This window comes from Aythya marila, assembly GCF_965140915.1.
Source record: "Aythya marila genome assembly, chromosome: 9".
In the NCBI taxonomy this organism is placed as follows: domain Eukaryota; kingdom Metazoa; phylum Chordata; class Aves; order Anseriformes; family Anatidae; genus Aythya; species Aythya marila.
Genome location: NC_139050.1, coordinates 22,509,465 through 22,533,094, shown reverse-complemented (window position 1 = coordinate 22,533,094; position 23,630 = coordinate 22,509,465). Strand labels below are relative to the sequence as shown.

The following is a 23,630-nucleotide window of genomic DNA, read 5'->3' as shown; positions in this document are numbered from 1 at the left end:
TTGCTACCAGGAACATGGTCACGCTCATGGCTTGTGCAACCAATACACTAACGAAATCTTGGCTCCATGAAAGCCTGGGGAGCACTTACTTGCCTGTCTGAGCTCAGTCGATCGTGGTTTGTCAGGTGTTTCTGGATAGTGTGCTCTTCCAAGAGAGCATTTGTGATCAGTTCAAGGAGAAATCAGTCACAGAAGTACAGTGTTCTTAAATAGCAATGTAAAATCTGTTTCAATCTCTTAATAACCATTGCATATGGAAAAATATACTTCGTTATGCTTAGACTTTCATATATAGTGTTAAAAATTATATATCTTTCTTTTCTTTCCCTGAAGGCCAAATGTCTGTCCAGTGTTTGAGTTGGCACTAGTAGGACACCAGCAGCCATGCGTTCAAGCCTTCAGTCGGATGGTCAAGATGTGGAAACAAGGTTGCACGGGGAGGAGGTGGTGCATGGGCTATGAGAGAAGGTAATTATTTATTGTTATAAATTAACTCTTTTACTGAAAGAGTGCAAATTTTTTAATATTTTTTTTGTGAGGAAAAGTTGCATATATTTCAGAAGATGAAACAGTTTACAACTTAATTAAGGGTATATCATATCCTGTTGAGACATAACCACATTTACAATGTATTTAATGTTTTAAATTTCTGGGTACAGTTTGTTACTGATGAGATGCAAATAAGCTAAATTAGAGCTGTGACTGTTCTCCTGAACTAATTCTCTTCAAAGGTCTGGTTACTACACAGTGTACAAGCAGGTGTACAGAATGGAGCATCAGACTGTCTATAAGTGCTGTCCTGGATGGGTCCAACACAACAATGAACCTGGCTGTTTGCACTGTAAGTGGATGGCAAAACTGTGACAGAACAATGACTGAAGAGATCATATCCTTGGACCTTATTTTCTTACTAAATTTTCCTTCTAGAAAGATTTTTTTTTCTTGCTATTTATAACTAGAAATTTAATCTATAAAGATGCAGTCTATTTATGGAAGAGGAAATTTCTTTTAAAAAATACAAAAGCTGTTGTATGCAAAAGTCCCAAGGAACTTGAATTTTGAGCTAATCAGAAATTCAGTTTCTACCGCTTATAGTTGTTGCAGCTTTCTTGTGCCAGTGTGGCTTTGACAGGCCAACCAGATTTATTGCTGTTACACAAATTATGCAAACAAATCTGCTGTAAGGCACTTGTTTCTTGGACATAGCACTCCTTGTGGAGTCTGACTGGTTTGTTTTTTTCACTGCTGCTGTTGCCATTGAAGTAAATTGACTTTCTACCCTGCAGTTCTCCATCTGATGAGAACCTGTTCCTATTAGTAATTTTTAATCATGATTGGATGTTTTCCTAAAAAAAGAAATTAAATTTAAATGATGGGGAGCACTTTAACCACTGTTAACAAGACATGAATAGAAGATAACAATCTACTCACTGTTCAGTTTTGCTACTGTTTTGTTGGTAATTATATTTTCTGTAGGAAAGCAAGCATCTGTTCCTATGTATTTTTTTAATCGTTGTACCAACTTGAAGACCACATTCAGAGAGCTTGCTTTTATGATTCTCTTTACACAAAAAAAAAAGAAAAAAGAGAAAGAAAAAAGCCTGAAAGGTATTTCTGTTAGTTTCAGTGTGAATCTACATATTTAGTGTGCACCTGTTCCATCGTAAGAAGTCAAAGATAAGTTTACAATCTGTATTTTAGTCTCTGGCATAAAGGAATGTAACACTTGAACACCAGGGGTAATGTAGAATTATCACCTTCCTGAACAAGCAGCGAAGACTTACATTGAATTCTTTAAGGCACTGAACTAGCTGGATTATTCTCTTATATTTGATACTCTATGCTAATTTGGCTCAAGTATGTGGAATTTAACCTATTGCAAGTAAATCTGTGTTGGAAGAAGGAAAGAGAATTATTGTAATTCCCTTGGACGTACAAAACATCTTTTAATACAGCAATGTTTCCTAATCATTGCTGCATTATTCTCCAGCAGTTCATCTCTTCTGTCATTCCGCATTCAGGAAGTACTTTCAGTCCTAGGAAACTGTGTTTTCTGATTTTGAAACATCTTCAGGCTAAACTGCGTCATCCTGGTCTTTTTTTATTAAAATTAAACTTCATCATAGTAACATAGTAGTTGTAGTCATAATAAAGTTCTGTCACAGTTTAACTTTTCAATTTAAATAAGTGGATGAATTCCATTTATTTGGAAGTGCCTGTTACAGCAGGCTATGATAGAAAGAGGCAGTTCTGGAGAATCCTTGGCACAAAATAAACAAAACCCTGTTTCATTCTGTTTGTGTGTACTAGTGCTGTGCACTGCTGGCACTTGCTTCAACGGAGGGAAGTGTTCTGAAGCAGGATCTCAGATGTGCCACTGTCCTGCAGGATTTCAGGGTCCTCGCTGCCAGTATGGTGAGTCAAATGTAAATTGTCTCAAACGTATCTGTGGTGAACTGCGTTGATTTCATAATGTTTCAGTAAAATGCATATATAACAAGGTATTTGTTCTTAAAATTAGTTACCTCTTCAGTATCATGTGTTAAGTTAAACTGACTATTTGGCCACTATTTTTCAGGATAAGCCTCTTAGTATTGAAATTTAACAAAGCAAGTTGAGAAATGAATTTTGTTGATAGCAGATGAATTTCTATAAAGGATAACGCCATTGAATATTAGTGGTGGTGTCCTATGAAATATCATTTATGCTGCTTGCTTCTGAATGTGCACAACGTGCTCTTGCTAAATTTCTCAGTGGTTCTTTAAGTGTGGCAAGGGTGAATTGAATCAAAACAGGTTGAGCACAGGTAAAGTACGTAGCAAATGAGCCAAATGTAGTTATTAATGGGCTTTCTTTGGTGCATCTGAAAACCAGAAAGTTGGTTTTACAGATCACTACTGAATATTTTCTAGTCTCAGAACAGTAACTTATATGCTACTCTTTCACTCTACATGCATTTTAGCAAATTAGGTACTAAAGCCTGTGCAACTTAGGCTATTGCTTGCTCTTCATGGGAATCCTTTCCTCTCTTGTTGGTTCTTGATCTGACAAACTTGCAAAAGGTTTTCTTGAAACTCATGTGAATTAAGAATCTCACGTTGTATAAAGCTCTCTAAAGTTATGGATATGCATCCTTCTGGCTTCTGAAAAGGGGTGGAAAAGTCATCCCTTCACAGTAGACTCTGATGGAGACAAAGGATTTATTTCGTATTAAACAAATGGTATTTTTTTCTCAACAGAAGCACATAGTTTGGTTTAGAAAGGCAAGTTTTTGAATGTTTACTTATAATTCTAATATGTTCATATCCACGCTTGGCCTGTGTCTTGTGAAGTATAAGTGAGAAGGGATGTGATGACTTTATTTACAACAGCAATCCCTTTTGAGAGCTGAGAAGCTAAGCTCTGTGCTTGATACGTAGTGTGTATTATACTTGCTTCAAAACCTCTGTCATTCTGATCTCTGGGCTTCACCAAGTCTTATGTGTGGGACTGGGTCTTGCATGACCATGCCGAAATAACTCTGTATGGGTAGCAGCCTCCCCAGGTGAAGGTAATAAAGCAGCTGAAGTTGCAGCCGGAACAGTAAGTAGGAAATGCAAAAAGTCAGCAAACATTGCATCAGGTTTATTTCATTGGAGCCTGGTCATAGGCAACACTTTTCATTTGTAAGCAAGCATTTAAATAAAATGCAGAGCACTTCACAATGAAAATTCACTAATGAAAATTCTGCTGACATCAGGCTACGGCATGCCAACATCTGCCTTCAAACAGTATTAGTTCAGTTAAGTGAATCCTAAGGGTAATGCTGCAATTGTTGTTTCTATGGGCAGTGCAGAAATACACGGGTTTGTGTGTAACTTGGTATGAACCGGCGCGACACCAGTGAAGATTGCTTTGTTACTGTCTTACAGTAGAGCTGCTGCTTCAAGGTAAGCAGGATTAGGATCTCTAAGGAGCCCATACAAGAAGCTTTTACCAAATGCAATATGTCTCAGCAAGTTCTAAACTGTCTTCACTAGTTTTTAGTCTTCCTTCTGTTGCCTGGAAATACCTACAACACTAAAGCATTTCCAACGGGCAGATTATGTGGGTGCTGCATGGGGATAGCAGAGGTCAGGTTTTCAAACTGAAATGAGATTGTTTTTGCAGTGTCCGCAGCCACCAACCTGTGAAATAAAGACTGCACAAAGTGAGGTATCCTGCCGTTCTTGCTCTTTGCAATTGGGTGGAACTTTATCTTGGTGGTTTGTCTGCTTTCTATTGATTCCTAAGGCTTGAATGGAATTTCTGTAGTCATCATTTTCAGGTTTATACAGTAGCTGCTATCGGAGCCTGGCAGGAGTGAGTTTATAAATTAAATTCTGAAGGGAAATACTCCTTTCTGAAAGAACGCTATGGCCATTTCACCCGCCTAACAAAAGCATGGTAATTTAGAGAGTAAGGCCTCTTAACCATTGCAGGCATCTCCAGTCAGGTGTTTGTGAGGCTTGTAACACCATAGTTGTTGCAAACAAAACTAAAGAAAATGCACTGTGGAGCTAGCAACCTTAGCATCTGATTTTTTTTTTTTCCTTTTTTTTTTTTTTTTTTTTTTTATTTGGCTGATATTGGAACTGCCATTTTTAAGTAGTTTGAGTTTAACGTGACTGCATTACTAAACTGTAATATGCTGTGTTTTTAAATAAGCATTAAATCTAGCCTATTCCTCCTCCCCTACTTGCATGTGAAAGTTTACTAAAAATGTTTTTCCTTCCTGCACTTAATGCAAAAGACAAGGAGACCTCTCATACCAGCACCTTTTGCTTTGAGGATTCAGTGGAGCAGATGAGTGCCAGTCAGACCATGGTTTGTTTTTGGAATATGTGCTAGAAAGTGCAAATAGAAAGGGCTATTCTACAATATGTGATTCTGTCGAAGGGGACACTTTGGTACAGAGATGCAATTTCTTGTAACCCTAAGCTGTGTTCCTGACTGCCTCTGGCAGGAGAGTTCAGGTAGCCCTCAGAGGCTTTACAGGGAAAGGGGACTATGTGGTTATGTGGCCACAAAGAATCTTTCAAAAAAGCTGGTTGTTTGGCATCTTTGGCCTTAACCTTGGTATCTGCCACCTCTGGTATTGTAGCCTCTCCCTGGTCCCCTAATACAGGGAGAACCACTGGCACTTCACATTTCATAACCACTTGCAGCAATCTTGCTCAAGTGAGTGCACGTACCCTATCATATGTGCCCCCTCCCAACCTCTCTGCTCATCTTTTCTGCTCCTGCTATTCAGTGTTGACAGCTAATCCTGCAGTTATGTATGTGCAGTGGCTCTCATTTCTCTGCTAGGTACTGTGATCCACAGACAACAGAAAAAAATACTGCAAAAAAGGGGGTAGGTTAAAATTAGGTTTTCTTAAACAAAACACACAAGGAAAAAAAAACCATCCAAAAAAATGGAAATATCCCTGGTCTTCTAATCTGTTTTCCCCTGTTGCCTTTTTTTTTTTTTATTTGCCACTAAGCTTGTTAGTAAGTAGGTCAACCTCCTGGAAATCAGGTTGGTACATGCTCTGCACTGCTCTGTCCCACAGAAAGTTTGGGACCCATTGTTGCGAAAGATTTAGGACATCCTTGTGCACCATATCAATCTGCAGCAGGGGTATTTATTCACAATTGGCATGATCAAATCTAGTGACTTCTTAAAAGTACTGTGGTGTTTTAGTAGCCTGTAAGACAATATTATTTCTGATTAGATGCTGAAATGGTTATGATTCCTGTAACAAACTTTAGGTAATTGACTAGAGATACAGTAATGCATCTCTTGTATACTTCACTCCATAGTTTTATTATTTTACCCACACTAGCAGCAATAAAAAACTTAGAAGAAAGATTTATGAGTGAAATGGCTGAGCTCTTCATATAGCCGTTACAAGGACTCAGTAACAGATTGAGCTGTCTCTTTCATTGTCTGTTGCAATTTGTCTTGCAATAATAGACTTATATCAATTACAGTATAAACTTGCAAGCTGTATTTATTTATTTATTTTAACTTGCTCAGAAGTTGAGGTTCCTATTTGTCTTGAACCCAGCAAAAGGGAGGAAAGACTTATAATAAACAGAAATAGTAAAACCCAGTGCCAAGAGTTAAATTGGCTGCAGTTCTGGTTTCAGTTATTCACTGGTTGTCCTGGTAATCTTGTTCAAGGCCTGCTAGCCACCTGAGCTGGATGTGGAAGTGAATTAACTTGATTTAGCTTGTTTAATTCAGCCCTGGAAGTTGTACTTGGCCACGCAGCTAATGAAAGCATTCCAAATTGTACAAACAGAGGTAACTATTTACTCCTTGTGTAAATAAAACCACCCAATGCAAAAAAAGTTAGTTTTGTCTTAGCCATTTTGTCATCAGACCTCAATTTACTGCTGGTCTTATCAAGTGCCTCCTACTCTGACATTAATACTTGAAGAGAACTGAGCAGCCTTTATCTGTTTGAACAAAACAAAGGCCCAGCATGACAAAGGCTTTGCAGAAAGCTATTACAATCAGACATGGGTGACTGAAACTGAGCATCTATGAGAAAATGGGTATTTTCAGAAGATATTTAGAAGTAGGCATGGAATGACTACCGGAATATCCCAACGTCCTATAGAATCTAAGTGTACAGCTGCTCTGGTTTACACTGAAATGTTTGCCATAATTCAGGTCAAACTTTAAATCCTTTTACACTGGCTCATGTAGACTACAAAGGTTACATGCTTAGGAAGCGTTTGCTACGGCTACATCTCAAGAGGCAGTGTGGTCAACTGAATTCAGTGCTTGCTTGATATTTGAGATAAGAGCTTTGTTTTTCACCTGCCACTGACCTTGGATTTGAGTTCAATAACTTTTAGCAAATTATACCACTGTGCCTCAATTTCTTTCTATATGAAATGCCGATAATGATAGTTCATTCCTTTAAGTGCTTTGAGACCTAAGTAATTAAGCATGAGATAATAACACTGGAATGTGTATGTAAAGACAAAATGCCCACTGCATGGGTAGCTAAAATGAAATGCTTATGAGATAGATATTCATCAGTTCATTGACTAGCTGTCAATCTCTGCCTTAACTCTGGTCACACACTATTAGGATATTGAACTGTATAAAGATTCTAGGGGAAAAAAGGCAACACCTCCTAGTCTGGCTGGGTGAGAGTTCATGCTACAGAACTACTTAGAGCAAAGGCATTTTTTAAAAGCAATGACTGAAACGGTACGGTCTGGTTCTTTGTGCGACTGTCCTTCACTGTGAAGGTTTCCTTCCATTTTTCTCTAGTAAATATTTCTTGATGCAAAGAGTTATTTCTCAACTTGTAATGAATCTCCTGTCTGTATAATTCTGGTCTCTTGAAGACCTGGATTTGAGACCGAAGACCTGGATTAGCCTTTTAGGACAGTATATATCCATAAAATGATGCAACAAAATTTCCTTCTGTGTAGGTCCATTAAAATGGCAAAAGGCAAGCCTAAAAGTCCCATGGATTTGTTATTCATAGAGATGTCTTCAGATTTCATGCACTTTGTTTCCTAGTAGAACTAGAAAATGTTTGTGTATTTGAGGCTAGGTTAACCCTTAACATGCTTATGCAGTGCTCTTTATCCCAAGACCCTCGTTGTTGCCAAGGGTTTTGGTATTTTGTGTTCATATTTTAACTGAGTTTTGTGCAGCTTCACCAAATATGAATATTTTAGCATGAAAATGTGTAAATGAGAAGAAAATACATGATGATTCCCAATTCTCTCAAAGAGTGGAGGAGGATGACACAATGATTCCCCCAGTTTGCACATAATCTCTTTAAGGTTGTCACTTTCTGTCCTACCATAGTCGTCCTCCTGCTCCACATTACTCAGTTCCATTGGTGCAATGCCAGCAAGGGAAGCAGAGATGGCTGAGGCTGCTTAGGACAGAAAAACAGCTTCTTGCAGAAAGAAGCCTGGCAATTGTGTTCCCCTCCTAGTGGGACAGGCTCCTCTGTCCTTCTTCTGCTCTGAGAGGTGGAAAACTTCTGAAGAAAAATTATATGTCAGCCCTCTGTTCTTTCTTTGGCTACCATTCTCTTCTGTTGTCATGATTAAGTAGTGCTGGCTGACAGCAAATATGAAGGTGTGGATGCTTTTGGCTCTTTATATAGCAGTAAAAGAGCACCAGCATTGTGTGAGCTCTTGACAGGCAGCTTGAGAGCATCCTGTTGGCTTGGCGTGTGCTGAAGTGCTTCAGAGCCGTGCAATCACTTGTGCCTGCATTAGGGCCTGTGGTGACGGACATCTTTTTAGCGCTTGTCAAAGTAATAACAGTGCTGCTGCTGAGCATCCCAAACCCCCAAAGTAGCGAGAAGTTTAAAAATGAGTGTGTTTTAAACCACAAACACAGCCAGCAAGGTGTGTTGACACGTTTCATCTCCTCAGGAGTTCAGAGTAGACCTCGGTGCTCCCTTTCTGCTTGAAGGAGAGACAGGAGATGGGCAGCACCAGGCAGGTCCACCTGGTGCTGCCTTCACGTGGGGGTTGTTGGAGGCCAGCAGGTAATGCCTGGTGGGTGTTAAGGAAGCTGTCACTGCTGACGTCCCCGCCAGTTCTACAGAAAGCAAATTGTCTTAATTCGACAAAATTGCGGGGAGCCTAGATTTTAAATGGCTTGATATAAATTGGACATGTTACAAATGCTGAAGCCCTTGACTCACATGAAGACGTCTGAGAATCCCATTAGTATTTCTTTGCTGTAATTCGTTCCAACACTGAAGGCTTTACAGTTCTTTTAACACCGTTTTGAAGGCTGTTTCAGGTGATTTTTATTCAGTGTTAAGTCTTCTACTGCCCAATGGGCATTTGAAAAATCCCCCTTCCTTGACTTATTTCAGATGTTCTTGGATTTGAAGTTCCTACTCCAGGTGGCCAGACAGTTCTGATGTTGTTCGGAGTGTGAGAAGGGACTTTGTAGGGCAGAGCAAGTTGCGTGCCTTGCTTCTTTAGTTGCCTGGTAGGCATGCAAGACCTCCAGAAAGGAGACCTGGAAATCTACTTAGCCTAAAATAAGGATGACCTTTTTTCAAACTTCCCCTCTAATTAAAAAGCAGTGTTTTATTTCAGATGTAGATACTGCTGTTGCAGACGACAAGGACTAAATGTCGTCCTTCCTTCATACAGTCTGTAGTGCACTGGTGTCAGGTGAGTTCTTACCAATACAGCCTTTGTGCTTCCCAGCATAGCCCAGTGTATCGTCAGCCTCTGTCAACTTGGAGTTGTCAGGGCTCATTCCATGTCCTGCTGCCACCTCTGCATTCGTTCTCATGCTTTTTGCACAATCTGCTTCGTGGTGACCTTGGAAACTGCTGTCACAGCTTTGCTTGCTTTCCCCCTCGGCCAGGGGCTGTGAAGCCTCAAAAGATGTACAAGTTTTGGCCCTTCCAGAAGCAATATGAAAGTTCGACAGCGCTGGAGCTTGCTTGATGGCACAGACATCAAGAAAAAAGCCTTTCTATAAGCACAGGGACAACAAAGATAATGCTGTTCAGGGCAAAAAGTAGAGAGCAAGGTATGAATAATGAAAGTTTGCTGCCCTTACACTGCAAAACCATTTCAGATCTTATATCCATTCAGCAAGATGACTTGTGTAATTCTTCAAAAGACAGGCAATGCTTGCATGGTTTAGAATTGTCCTAGAGAAGAAATCAACTGGAGCAGTGGGACAGATATTCAACTCTGTCAAGGCAGCTTCACGGTTCACAGGACCCATACAGAAGTCTAGGCACAAAGCCAGCTCTTGCCTTACTGTCATATGAGCTTGACACTTACTTTGGTCACTCTTAGTAAGCAGGAAGCAGCATTAGGTGTGTACATTTATTTAAGCAAGTGCTTTAGTGTGATTTTCTGCTTAAGTTTGAAAACAGTAGGTGATTTTTCTTTGGCTTTTTTACTGCGTGATTTTAATTCATGATTCGTCGGGGCAAATTTGTACCAGAGTGGAGTTTAAAATGAATTTTATAGAAGTGCCTACAGCATTTGGTCTTTATGTAGGTAATAAAAAGTATTTGCAAGAGAAAGTATGCTGACATATGTTTGGTGTTTAAAATTAGTATATTAATCAGAACAGCTATTTATAGTTAGTGAACTAGATTGATTGTTTTTCCTGCTATGACCTACACTACTTAGAAGTAATTGATCTCATCCTGCCTGCCTTGTAGGAAAAAGAGAAAAACACTGTCTTGCTCTTTCAGTCCCTAATTAATTTATCAACTTTAATGACACTTTAGCCTTGATAGTCTTCTGACTTAACCTTTTAGCACATTCTGGTCTCAGTGGATAGCTGGAGACCTCCAGCACTTCAATGGCCTAAATGCCTCAAATCTGAAAATCAAATATGCACTTCTTGATTCTCTTTTTCCCCCTAAGCCCTAATATAGCATGTAAAAAATTTCCCATTAAATGTTTAAATGCCTTCAAAGCAGGAGAAAATACTGTTTTAAGTTTTGTTTTGTATCTTTTTAGATCTGTTTCTAATGTATAACGTCAACCCCTACATGTAGGTCTATCAAAAGTCATCTGCTGTCAGTGGATAAATACCTTCTGCTCTTGGTAACATCCCTTTCTCTAATCTGTCTTCTGTATTCTGCACTTTGGCAAATGATAGATGTCCTGATACTTTAAACAGACTGTGATTTGAATAATAAATTATATACATATACAGTCACAAATTAATACAGGTATAAAGTTGGACCTAAATAGAAAATGTCAGAGCTGGAGCTGATAAGAAACTCAGGAGAAAGAGGAGTGGAGTGTTCTTCTGTGAAGATACTTGTAAAAGAAAAAAAATATTGCATAAAATACCACAGAAGGGCCAAGCTATCTATAACCTCTCAAGAAAAAAAAGTTATGGTTAAGATAAAAATGACACTATCTGCTCTAGTGAAGGATAACAGTTGATTCAGAGATTAATTTCAGTTGCAAGCAGGATCTCATAAATGATTCAAAAGAAAACAAAAGCATGGGCTTCCTCCAGCTTTTGTGTCCCTCATTCTTTGCCCTTCCCCTGCATTCATTTCTCTCTTCATATGCAGCTGGCCCTTACCGGTGTAGTCTGTAGGAACACCTCTGCATTGGGAAGGTACGAACCTCTACAGGTAAAAAGCTCTTTGAAGTAGCCACTAAAAAGCTCAGAGGAATAAAAGCTTTGTCATTTTAAAATGGGCATGGTAAAACGCTGATTGAAAAATCGTGACTGGCTCCTACCTAGCTATGACAGGATATAATAATCAGCCCATCTCGCTGAAATGCTCTTGAGTGCCTGGGCTTCACAGCCATTAGTACAAAGCGACAGGTAGACAGACAGCAGTAGTGAAACAGCAAACAAATGTCAAAAGTAAATGAACCTAAGAATAACCACCTGAGAGCAAATTCACCCTTATTGTTTGATATAAAAGGCTGTTTACTTTTGTACTTGCTGTGAAAAGTAAAAGTAAAGAATAATGGAAGAAAACCTGCTTTCTAGCTGTTAGCATTTATTTGATGTTGCTTCAAAAAATGTGGTAGAAAGCCATAAGAAAGATGAACGCTGTGCAGAGATGCTTGCAGTTCCTTTTTGTTTTCCTCCCTAGAAAAAGGTGAGTGAGCAGACCTCGGGTCTGCAGAAATGCCTGGATTCAGTTTTGTGCCTCCTGCTGGTCACTGTGTGATGGGGGCAAAGTTGCTTGGGTATCCAGCCTGCAGCACACCATGCAGTGTGGTCTCTGAGCAGATCACAATAAATCGGGTCGGGTGCTGTAGGTAAGTTTAAATACTCAGTGGTACTCCAGCCAGACTCTTGCCAATGCCCACAGCCACTTCAAGCAGTTCTGGGGCTCTGTGTGCAATCCTGCTGTCGAAAAGCATGCAGGTAACTTGGAGCTTTCACTGTGATTTGGCAGAAAATCCAGCAGCAATATTTAAAATCTTTATTGCTGCAGTTTGGAAGGCTTGCTCTGTGTTAACGTGAAGCAGGTTTTGAGATGGTTGCTCTGTGTCCCACTCCTCTCAGCAGATCTCTCTCCTTGTTCCTTAACCTGTGATGCTTGAAGCAGGAGGCTGGGCTCTGCTCTCTGCGGTGCCTTCCCTCCAGCCCCTCAGAGCAAACTGGCTGCCGTGTGCTTCCAAAAGTACAAATAACACAATTCTTCACAAACAGAGCTCAATTGAATGCTTTGCTTTCTACTTCAGTGGTATTATTCTAATGTGTCTCTGCTGATTGCTTCTACTCCTGTGCAGTATGTTTGAGATGCTTTCACTGCAGCTTCTTGCACAAGTGATGAAATTGGGCCTTGAGCAGCACTTACAGGATTGGGAATAAGAAAATTAGATACCTAAATTTGACTCTTCTTGCAGATTTATCCATATGCCATCGACATGTGTATGAACAGTTTTTTGACTATGTAGGGGGAAAAATATATATACTTCAAAAATTACATGTGCACATTAAGCTATTTAGTCAGGGTTTGTATTGTAAGTGACTTACGACACAGGCACTGTGCTTTGTAAGTGATTTTGGCATCAAAGGAAGCCCCGTGGTTCATTCTGCTGTCCCTTCCCTGCAATTGTCTCAAACTGGCTGTTGATATTTGCTGTATTCTGCAGGCTGTGCTTTAAGGCTTAAGGGTAGATCTGTTAATATGTATCCTGTCAGCTCTTTTCTACAGGAAACTCCTTCCTTCCTGTGTTGTCTCTCCTTGGGTGTCCTATCAGTGCCATTAAGGAAAGATCTATCTGTTCCCAGTCATCATCCACCTAGAAATTTATTTTCTCAGGTTTAATGACTGCCATAAAATTCTTCTATATACATACTATTTTACAGTCGTTTAACAACATTCTTCAGTGCCGATGTTTATTTCATCTAAAAGGGGCAAAAGAGTTAATTACATTGTCTAGAAATGGAGACAGAATCTTGCCAGCAACCACGAGGCATTGCTGCTCACTTTGATATAACTGAACTCGCAGTAGTGGCAGCTGGATTTAATTATAAGTTTGCAACCCTGTGGTTTCGGCAGCAGCTGCTGAAGAATGGATAATGCAAGTAGCCTTCGAAGCCATTCACATTAGAGATAAAACCTTGTCATTCACGGAGACAGCTGACTGAACAAGTATTAAAATGAACAAAGATTTCCCCGGGGAGGTTGCAGTAAGAGGGCTTTTTGTCTATCTGGCTCTTGCTCAGATATGTCAGGCATGCACCGTTCTATTCTGTTCCCACCCCAAATATGAGGCTATTCACCAATAAATCCTAAAATGTCTAATTGTTGAATGTATTGAACAGCAATGTGTGTGTTTGGTATTACAAGTGACTTCCATAAAGCTGAGCAGTCTAAGCCAAGCATGGGTTGTGTTATAAACATGTGGCTAAATGAGTTAGAAAGGAGGTAATGCTGGGTTTTGTTGGATTTCTGCAGCAATCTTATGAAGTAAACACTACTCCTGCCTGAAACATGAGGAGGAAGGGGGACAGAAGAAGGCTAAACTTGCTAAAGGCACCTTAAAGTTTCACTCTTTTCTGTTATATTCAGTGGTGTTTAGTAATAAACTACCGGATAAACGTGACTATTACAAATGACATTTTCATTTTTGGTTGATATTTTCCAGTTCTCATATATATTGAATTTTAATTCAGGCTGAGTCTTGGGAAACTGAAATTTTGGAGTGGAAATGACAATCTCCATAGGCAATCTCAAATATTTCTCAACCCAGATAGGAATGAGAACAGGTCTAAATGGTGTGGAAATGCTAGGTTTGGTTTAGGTTATATGCTTAGGTCTGAATTTGGTTGTATTAGTACCACTCAGTATGATGTACCTTTTACATCTGAAAAACTACTTGCTCATAGGACTTCTTTCTCCAGGAAGGCAAGTCTGCTGTTTCATTAGATTACTTGAATGTCAATGTGCATTCACGACACTAAAAAGCGAAGCTGTACAGTTTTGTGCACAGATACAGATATTTGTCTTCTTAACACTATGATTTGCCCTCAAATCTCATTGAAAAATTCTGTGCCTCATGCTGTTGATCACTGATGGGTTGCTCTCTTACTCCCAGCAGTTGTAGTAATATTTCAGTGGTGATACAGGCACGTAGCCTGTGATTACATCTCTGGAAGGCGTGGTATGAGCTTCAGGTTAGCGTTACTTGTGGGTAACAATCAGGCTGGAAGGAAACTGAGTGTGTCAGGGCTTTTATTTTAACCAAATATCAACACATCACTGGTCACAGGTGCTTCCTAAGAGAACTTCCTGTGCTCTCCCAAATTCTGGGATGCGTAGTGATTTGGAATACCAGGAAAGCCTTTTTTTCCTCCTGTTTTCTGCATAGCATGAGACTTGCTGTTCTTAAACTTAGCTTGTTTTCAGACATGTTTTCCTGGGCCCATAAACAGTCAGTCAAATTCTAGACTGGGGTGTTTCAAAGCTGCCCCATGTGACATTTCCTAGGCATGTTCTTAGCTGCCCCCTCTTCTTTTCAGTAATAACGAAGCATTGAAATAGTCTGCTTACCGCAGGTGCAGCAGAAGCCTTTATTTTTCTAGGCAGGTATCTGTCACCTGGCTCTGTCAAGCTCCTGCAGAGGATGAGAAGGCTGCAGATGAAATGTTCTCGGAGGTGCCAGCCCTCTGTTCCTGTGGTTCTCTGAAATTCTGTCACTGCTGTTGCATGTCTTGATCATTTCTTTCCTCTCTTGTTCATTTTCCTTGTGTCCTCACCATGTTTGAAGCCAGAAATTGTGACTAGAACTTGTGATCCAAGCTATTTCAAAATTGTTTTCTGCTTCTTCAGCTACTTTCTGATAACCTCCTCTAAGCACAACCAAAGTGGAAAGGGCCAGCTTCGATTCCCAGCCCTCTGGGAGAAAAGCAGCTGCCCGTGTTTTTGCGATGTTTGAGGTATTCTGATAGTGCTCCTCACCTGGGAGGCACCAGAGTGAAGGCTCTGCTATCCTTTTAAAGAAAACTTATTTCTGACTGTTTCCTTTTTTCTTTGTAAAATCTAATTGCTTTTGGTTCACCAAGAATTCATGAGCAATTGCTTCTCTCACTATTACCTGTACTGCAAGTGTTGCTTTTGTGTGTGGGGTTGCTGACCCGAATCTGCTTTCTTTCACAGTAATCTCATACTGTTTGGGAGCTCAGGAAGCCTGACAGGACTTGGAGGAGGCAATACTGATCTGTTAGACTGTAGATGTGTTTTACGTCACCTACTTCATATGCAAGTAGTAGAAATCCTTTTATATACCAACACAAAGAGTACCTGATGAGGGGAGCAGGGTAGGAATGCTCTATTCCAGTGGAGCCTTAAATCTGAATCTCCCACTGCCCATCCGTCTTCTCCCTACAGCTGTGTCTCCCAGCCTGGCATGTACCTGCATGTAAAAGCGATTGTCTGTTTTTCTTTTTCTTTTTCTTTTTCCCCTCCCTTTTCCTCTAACCTCTAGATTCCAGCTTTGCATTTATGCCATAAATAATGTAGACGCTGTAAATATAACTTATTCAGGGGTGGCATAAAGAGTCAAACTCAATACGCGAAGCCTCCTGAATATTTTTCTCATTTTGGATCTCTGTACCCTACAGGAAGTATTCTTGAGAACTTGTGTAGTGCTTACTTAACTGGGTAGCCTTGTTTGCTCATTGTGTCACTGCTATAAGGACTGTTTATGCAAGCGATGGCTTCCAAGCTTGGGTCTGAAGTATATCGCTTCTGCATCTTTGCACAGTCAAAGAAGCTGAGAGTTTAATTAAATCCTCTCTTTCCTGGCTTCTCTGCTTTGTGGTTAAGGATGAGCTGGAGATGTGCTTTTGAAGCTCTGGTTTAAAAATGTTTTCCTTGGCTTGTAGGTGGTACTACGCGAATGTATTTGGGAGCTTAATTTGGAATTATTTTTGACCTTAGCATAGTAAAGCAACAACCTTCACTTGTAGTAATCTGAATTTAGTTTTACATTGTGTCTGAAGCAACAGAAAGGAGAATATGCTAACAGTAGATCATGGATAGATGCTTATTGGAGGGCAAACTTAACTGTGGAATAAATGAATATGTTAATAATGCTTGCTAAACTCTTTGCATGGAGGGCACATTCACCTGTGGCGTGACTGTATGATTATTCAGGGATTACAGTGCAGTTGTACTCTACATCTCCAGAGAATTTAGCTACAATTTATTTCATGTTCCACCTCTGTTCTAGCCAAGTAAACTTGAGGCAGAAGAAAACTACATAACATGGGAGAGGAAATAGAAAAAACTGTGGATGTAACTCGGTGTTGCTCTCGTCATCATTGCTGTATTTCAGATAGCTTTGTGCAACGATCCATTTATCATGGCAGTCGTTCATTATCCTGCCAGCCACTTGGCGTTATCATTTATTCTGACAAGCCCATAATAAATCAGAGTTTTTTGATGAACTACTGCATATGTGAATAAATACTTCAAGACTTTTGGGGGTTGTGCAACTAATTAAACTTCACCGAAAATGTTTTTTCGCTTCATAATTCTGCAAGAAAATGAGATGGCAAGTAAAACCTGAATTCACCAACAAATGAAATGCTTTCAATCCTCTCATGGAATATGGACAGCTTGTTGGAGGTGAAGAATAAATCTAACCAGCTATTTAGGAAGTGTGCAAAGCATAACTCTAAAAATTCAGAGAAAATCTTAGATACCTGTCCAGAAACACTGCTCAAACTGAGGTTTGGTCAGTTTCTGACTCTTCTCTCATCTTCCAAATATTTCTGTATGTTCTTAAATACACATTTGTGACGTAAGCAAGCTGTCTGTGTAGTAAAACTTAAGTTGCATCTGATTTATTGTGTTACATGTATACTTCTTGGAAAAGCCTAGCTGAACAATTAGTAAATGCCAGCACCTCTTGAAGCTCAATTCCAGCTTTCCAGGAATGCTTCTTTCCACATGCTTTGGTCTTACCCAGCCTTACCTGTTTGCAAAAAATAAGGACTGTCTAAAGAAAAAAGCTTGAGCTACCCCCAAAATCTCCATCATCCCATATTTGTAAAGCTTCAAAAGTACCTAAACATTTAAAAGAGCAAAGTGCCCAGGTCATAGTGTGGGAGAACTCACACTGTGCAAGGCTCAATGTTCTCTGACTTGGCCTCAGTTAACCAGAAACTTCTGAAATGGGGTTATTCTCCTAGGGCAAGATTTCCTTATAAACTAGGGTATTACTCTCATGCCTTCCTTATGCATGTTCATTTACAAAGGCTTTATAAAATGCAGATTCAATACCAGCATCTTTTATCTTTATTGTACATATCAAGTACAAAGAGGAAAATGTCTGCTGGAATAACACTTCTAAGTTTATAAACAGCTGAAAATATACCATCAGGGCAGCACTGTGTGGTGGTGTGAATATACTTGAAATGTGGTTCATCATAGTGAAAGTCAGAGTCCCGTTACCTTATGCAAACGGTTCTGGCTGACCTGTAGTGCTGTTCATTCTGTCTATAAAATTCATTGGATATAAAGTCTTGAGTTTTGTTTGGCCTTTATCCTGACACAGGTACTTAGTAACTATCACCTGATTTATTTTGCTGGGCTCATTCCCTTCCGACATAAAATTTCCTGACTTAAACAGGTCCTTTTTTTTTTTTTTTTTTTTTTTAAAAAAAAAAAAAAAAAAAAAAAAACCTCTGGGAGGCCCATATTTCTGCCACCATTTCAAAGGTTTTATGTGTGGTCATTATTAACCTTATTCAGCGCTAACAGGAAACCTGTTAGATTTCTAACTAGTAATGGTGAAGAACACTTGCCTATATGTCACTATTTTTCAAATGTGTCAGTCTTTCCGTAATAACTACAGGCTTCATTAGCTGACAACTTTACATGGCTTTTGATGCACTAAGGCATGAGGAGAAGGATGCCTTATTACTTACTTGTCCAGAAGCCATGTCAGTATGGCTCATGTGTCTTACAACAAGGTTACATTTACTTTATTTTCCCCAAGGAGAAGTACAGGGTGTAAATGAGGGCAGGGTGAGTGGTGGTTGCTCTACTTCTCTTGCATCGGGATCCCGGTTGAGGGGCAGTGACTCTCCTTTCTCCAGTGTTGTCTACAGGGAATACAGCACCTTTCTGAAGTCCTGCTGCTGCTGATGTCATCCTTCATCCACCACCGTGTCTCTTCTCACGTTTTGTCTGTGTTTAATCTTGCAAGATGCTAACGTAAGCTGTGAGCTTAGCGGTAGGTGGCTTTATTTGATACTTGCTAGGACGTGGGCCAAAGTGTGTTGCAATCTCCTGTGGAACATATGTGACTTCTGCTGTGTATTTTATTGCATTTTATTGCACTGGAGCATGATTTAAAGTCAGTACAGAAATTCTAGAGAGCATGTGTGAAGCACCTAGTCTCCTTCCCAAGCCTGGAAGGACTTGTTGCTGTGCCAGCAACTAAAATCTGCAAGGGGAACCACTAAATGGCATAAGCTCATCTTTTCCTTCCACTAGAGAAGACTGTCCTAGTTCAGTATTAGTTTTGTGTTCTTCCACAGTCACTTACCTCTTCAGGAGGAATACATAAGTGCTTACTCAGAGGAGCTGAGGACCATGTAGGCTTGCTATATGGCTCTAGGCCTTAGAGAAACAATAGCTCTTGACAAGGAAACAGCTTTTGAGTGTACCCACCAAGAGAACTGCCGAAGTGTTCTCTCTTTAATGAGCACTTGCCTCATCTCTTCTCTTGAACAGCCCAGCAGAAGTTACTTGTGTAGTGTTTGGCCCGTCCTGGCTTCTGTGTGAAGGTTTTGTGTGGCACACATGGTTAAACTCTATATCACCTTGACGTTGTCTTCTAAAGAAAAGGAGCACTTAAGCATTCAACAAATTTTGTATAAGAAAATAAGATCAAAATGGGTGTCTCTGATTGCTGCAATCTGCAGCCAGCTTTCAGATTGCAAAAAATAGGTCTCAAAAGCACCATATGCACAGATCGACGTGAAGGAAAGTCTGCCACAGTTGTGTATCAGGCAAAAGTGCCCATGTCAAATGGAGGCAGTGAAGAAGTGGTCCCAGGGCTGTGCTGACAGCATAAGAGAAAATACCCCTGCAAGAGAAAACACTTAAAAACCCACAGCTAAAGGGTCAGGAGAATCACCAGGATGGTGATGCATTTTTATTTTAGCTCCTACTATGTTTTCTACAGGATGGCTGCATGTTATCATCTTAATCGTGTCAGGATTTACTCCTCTAGCTCCCCTAAAAATTAGATACTTACACGTGTAGAGTGAATGCCTTGGTATTTATCCAGAGACACTTCAAGCAGCTTAACAAAGCCCTAAGTACGTAGAAAAAAAGCATATTCACATGTTCAGAGAGATGCAGAACCAGTAGTGTTGAACAGGACAAAGGAGTTCTCGAAAAGTTGCTCCCATTTCTCCCTTCTCTGTGTTTAATGATTTAAAACAAACAAAAACAAAACAAAACTTATGGTTGCATGTGAATAATTGAACCTATAACAGGCTGTCTGTCTTGGGCTAGTTAATAGGGGTAAATCTGTCTTATGATGTCTAAGGGCCAGCAGTCCCAACATTTTTCTTAGTCTTGCCCATTTATGAACTGAATGTTTTAAACTTTTTAAATAATTACTAAGCCCTTTCTAAATTTTTTATATTTTCCCTTTCTAAAGAATTTTAGATCAAAACTGTATTGTGTTCAAAATGAAGTAAGATTCTGTTGTTAAAAAAAAACCTTCAATATTTTTAAATATTGCAACAACTCCATTAAAACTAAAGGAGACTATTGATTTAATGCACACGATAATATTGTATTGTGCTAAGTGTTCTCTTTTAGTAGAAATATATTATTGTTTTCATTTTGACCAGATGGTACTGACTAGCAAAGGAAGTCTAGACAAATTGCCAATTAAAAAAAAAAAAAACACATTTGAAAACTTTTATATCTTGCCATTTTACTTGACTGCAGCTTACTTTTAATGATCTCATTCTTTCACACCTTTAAGTAAAAATATCGTTCTCATTGAGAATAGGTTTGAGTTTAAAATACAAGATCATATAAATGGTGGTACTTCAATGTGCTGTTATGGTTCTTAGGTAGAAAAAAAGTGAATATTGTTACAAACCCTTGAAGAGACTTTTTGGCTGAATTTATACTGGCTTTGCACTGCTGCCTTGGGAGGGCTCTGAGGCAGCAGAGGACTTGATGCACTGTTAACCTTGAAGAAATCTTGATTCTGAAATACTTGCAGCTCTTACTAGACTCCGTGGAAATTCTTCATGAGAAACAATGCAACATCACATTGAGATGTGTGAACCCGAAACAAACTGCCCTGACAGACTTTGGAAGAGCAGGAGGACAGTGGTAAAATGGATCTGTCTAGCGGGGTCCCTCCTGACTTCAAGTACCCCCAGCAAATTTTGAAGCTTCAATGTAATTTTGCCAAGTGATGTGCTGTCATCATGGAGTAAATTAGAAATGATCACCTCCTAGTAGAAGTGGTACTGAAGACCACTTCTTGTTCTCCTACAATTTCTGTTCTCATTTGTTTCTTTCCTGGGGAGGGGAACGTGACCGTACCTCTCAGTGACTCCAAGCTGGTGCCCAGTCAGTGTGTGTGCCAGCTCAAGCAGAGAGGGTGAGAAATAGTCTTGGTGGAAGGGAATAGGGAGTTCTGAGTTAGGTGAATAGTGACGTTAAGTGGTGTGTGATGGCAGTTCCACAATTACATGAATTGGGGCCTGTGTGGGCAGTGGGAATAGCCCTGAAGCCAGAGGGGAAAACTGGGAAATGCAGCCAGGAGAGTGGATGATTCTTTCATTTGTTCTTATTATTTATAACTTATTAACTTTTTATAGATTCTTTTTCCTGATTGAAGCCAGAAAGTTGGTGGCTTCTGATGCAATCTGAGGTTTTGGTCTTGGCAGTGAAATGCAGCTACAGTCATCTATCTAGGATTTTGGCCGAGTGACTCGCTCAACTCTGCCCATCTGTCATCAGCATCCTTTATTCCGTGGCAGAACGAAACTGGGAGTTTGACTTCAGAGATGCTTGTTATGCCTGGCATGTCACCGTGCGTGACAGTTCTGATGTACTCGTGTAGCAATTAATGGTGGTACAGATTTTCTTTTGGCACTATCGTGTTTCATGAGTTTTCATCATCGTGTACATAGTCTGAAGCGAACAGAAGACAGCCAGGGCTGGGACTGCAGATGCCCACACAAATAGCGTGAGGGAAAATGTGCCACAGTGTAGGGCTGGGCAGGCAGCAGCACTCCGGTTCTCTGATCATTTTCAGGATGGAAGAGGTGTCTTGATCTTGCTCTAATTCAGAACAGATCACCAAAATTCAAATGAATACGGACCTGAAGATTTTCATTGCTCTGCTTTGAGTAGAGTGCCCGTCTAACTTCAGAAGACATCTGCTCTGGCAGTGCTGAATACACCCAAATGATCTTTGGCACTTCTATCATCTATTATACTCATGATTAAGCTGAGGAACCGTTCAGTTGCACAGTGTGATGTGTCTGTGGCTCTGCATGAGCCTTGCAGTTAGGCCATCTTAGAGCCCTATACAGTGTGGTTTCTAGACCCTCCGAAGATATCCCAAGTCTGACTTACGGAAAATCCCATTGCTTTTGGTTCCTAACTCCCTCCAGATGGGCTCTTAAGGGTTGCAGCTCACCAGGGGTCTGCAGCAGCCACCTGCATGAGCTTGAAGAGCTATGTTCTCTATGTTCTTCTCCAATGTATGACTGACTCCTTTTGTTTCGTCAGAATTTCGTTGCAACTCATATATTTTCTTCAAGACATTTATTTTGGTGAAGCAAGCTTGTTTTCTTGGAAAACTCTGAGTGGCCTTTTCTGTATACTTAATTCTGCTGCAGCTTCTGGAAGGTCTGAGTGGTGTGACCCACTGCAGGGGGCCTCCTCGTACAGACGGGCAATAAAACGGACAGGGTACAGCACTAAAATCTGTCCTGCTGAAAGTGTAACTGCTTTTTATGTAAAAACTAAGCATTAAATAAAAATAAACAAAACACTGTCTCAGGGAGAATTGTCTACATTTTTAGGCTAAAATGCAAGACACAGTATTTGGCATCTATTTACTAAAAGGCAGGTAATAAAAGAAAGTTATCTTCACTAAAACCACACACCACAATGAGGATCTCATTTAAGCCTGTATAAATTACTCTGAAGTAATTCTGTTTCTGTTTATTCTGCCATGTGATAAGTGTTTATGTGCAGCTGTAGATTCATTGCCTCATTCTGCTGCTGTTGGTGTGAATGTCAAACTTAGCTTCCTTCGGTGGAAGGAGGCTTAGGCCCTTACCTTACATCGTAGGAGTGAGGATACATACCCCTGTTATTGCTATAGGAGTGTGAATTGTTACAGAAAACCTCCTGTTTTTGCAGTGACTGGAACATGTTTTCCATATTCAGACCATAATGAGTAACAAGTTGAAACTTGCAATGGCTTTGCTGGTTTTACTGAGTATTACAGCATATTTCCAAACTGTTTTATAGGCATAATATTTCAGGATTTTGCTTACTGTAGTATTTAAATTGAGAAATAGCCTTGTAGAATTGAGCTGTCCCAAGTCCAGTTTGGCAGCTGCTCCGCTGTAGACTTGTACACTTCTCATTTTAAATCCTGTTGATCGAGTTATTCCATGTTCCATTACCGATTTCTTACATAAATAACTTTAAATCTCCAAGGGACTGAAACAACAGTTGTGGCGGCCAATTCTGGATTGTGATTTTTTTCTGATCTCTTTCTCTGCTGGCAGTGAATGTGTGCATCAGGTCTGACTCAGCTACTGCATGCTTTTGGCAACTTTTTTTTTTTTTTTTTTTTTCATTTTACATTATTAACAATATCAGAGTAACTTAGTCACCTCGGCGAGGTCTGAAGACCTTATTTGCTGGTCATTTTTGGTCTATCAGCCTTGGAGGCTCGGATCATCTAGGCTTTGGAAAAGACTTAAAGGAGACTTACTTAACTTAATGTAAGAAAGAATCGCTAGGACTTCCTTATTCCCTTTGTCAGTATTGTATGTGACAACCAAAATACCCAATGATAATGCTTTAGAGCATTAGGTAGTACCCACTTGCATAATATCCAACCACTTTTAGTAAAAGTCACTGCTTCTGCCATACAGTAATTTAGTATGTTTAAAAAAAAAAAAAAAAAAAAAAAAAAAGAGCAAATACTTTCAAAATATCTTTACCTTTTAATTTGTAAAACTGTGCCAATATTCTTCCAGAGAACCAGAGAACATCTGCAGAGGAAAGATTTTTTTTTTTTTTTTTTGATGACTTCTTTTGAAGGAGAGAAATGGGGTCTTAAAGACATACTTTAGCAAAAGCATTTTCTGAAAATGCATCTGTATTTATATGCACATATAAGTATATCTGCAGAAAGGTGATGATGCATGTCATTGAACTGAGTGATTAATTGGCAGCTACGTTGTTTTCAAAAAAAAGTTAATCTTTTTCTTTTTTAATGAGTTTTTCTTTTTTTTTTTTTCCTACCACCTGTGTTATAAGGTGGCAATTCTGTCATTTTTGTTCCAATTTAGGATCAACTAAGATATTTACTAACATCAATATTGTTTGTTTGTGGCTATAACACATATAGAAATT

The 23,630-nt window shown here is 39.7% G+C and overlaps 1 protein-coding gene across 1 annotated transcript in view; it reads left to right on the top strand.

Moving 5' to 3' along the window:
- The window catches only part of LOC309881313 (uncharacterized protein), a 192,302-nt gene that overhangs the window by 13,390 nt on the left and 155,282 nt on the right, over positions 1-23,630 (top strand). The window contains exons 2-4 of the mRNA XM_082767152.1: positions 334-468; positions 732-841; positions 2,311-2,415. Of these exons, the coding sequence (XP_082623278.1) occupies positions 334-468; positions 732-841; positions 2,311-2,415 (350 nt within the window). The remainder of the gene's footprint in view (positions 1-333; positions 469-731; positions 842-2,310; positions 2,416-23,630) is intronic.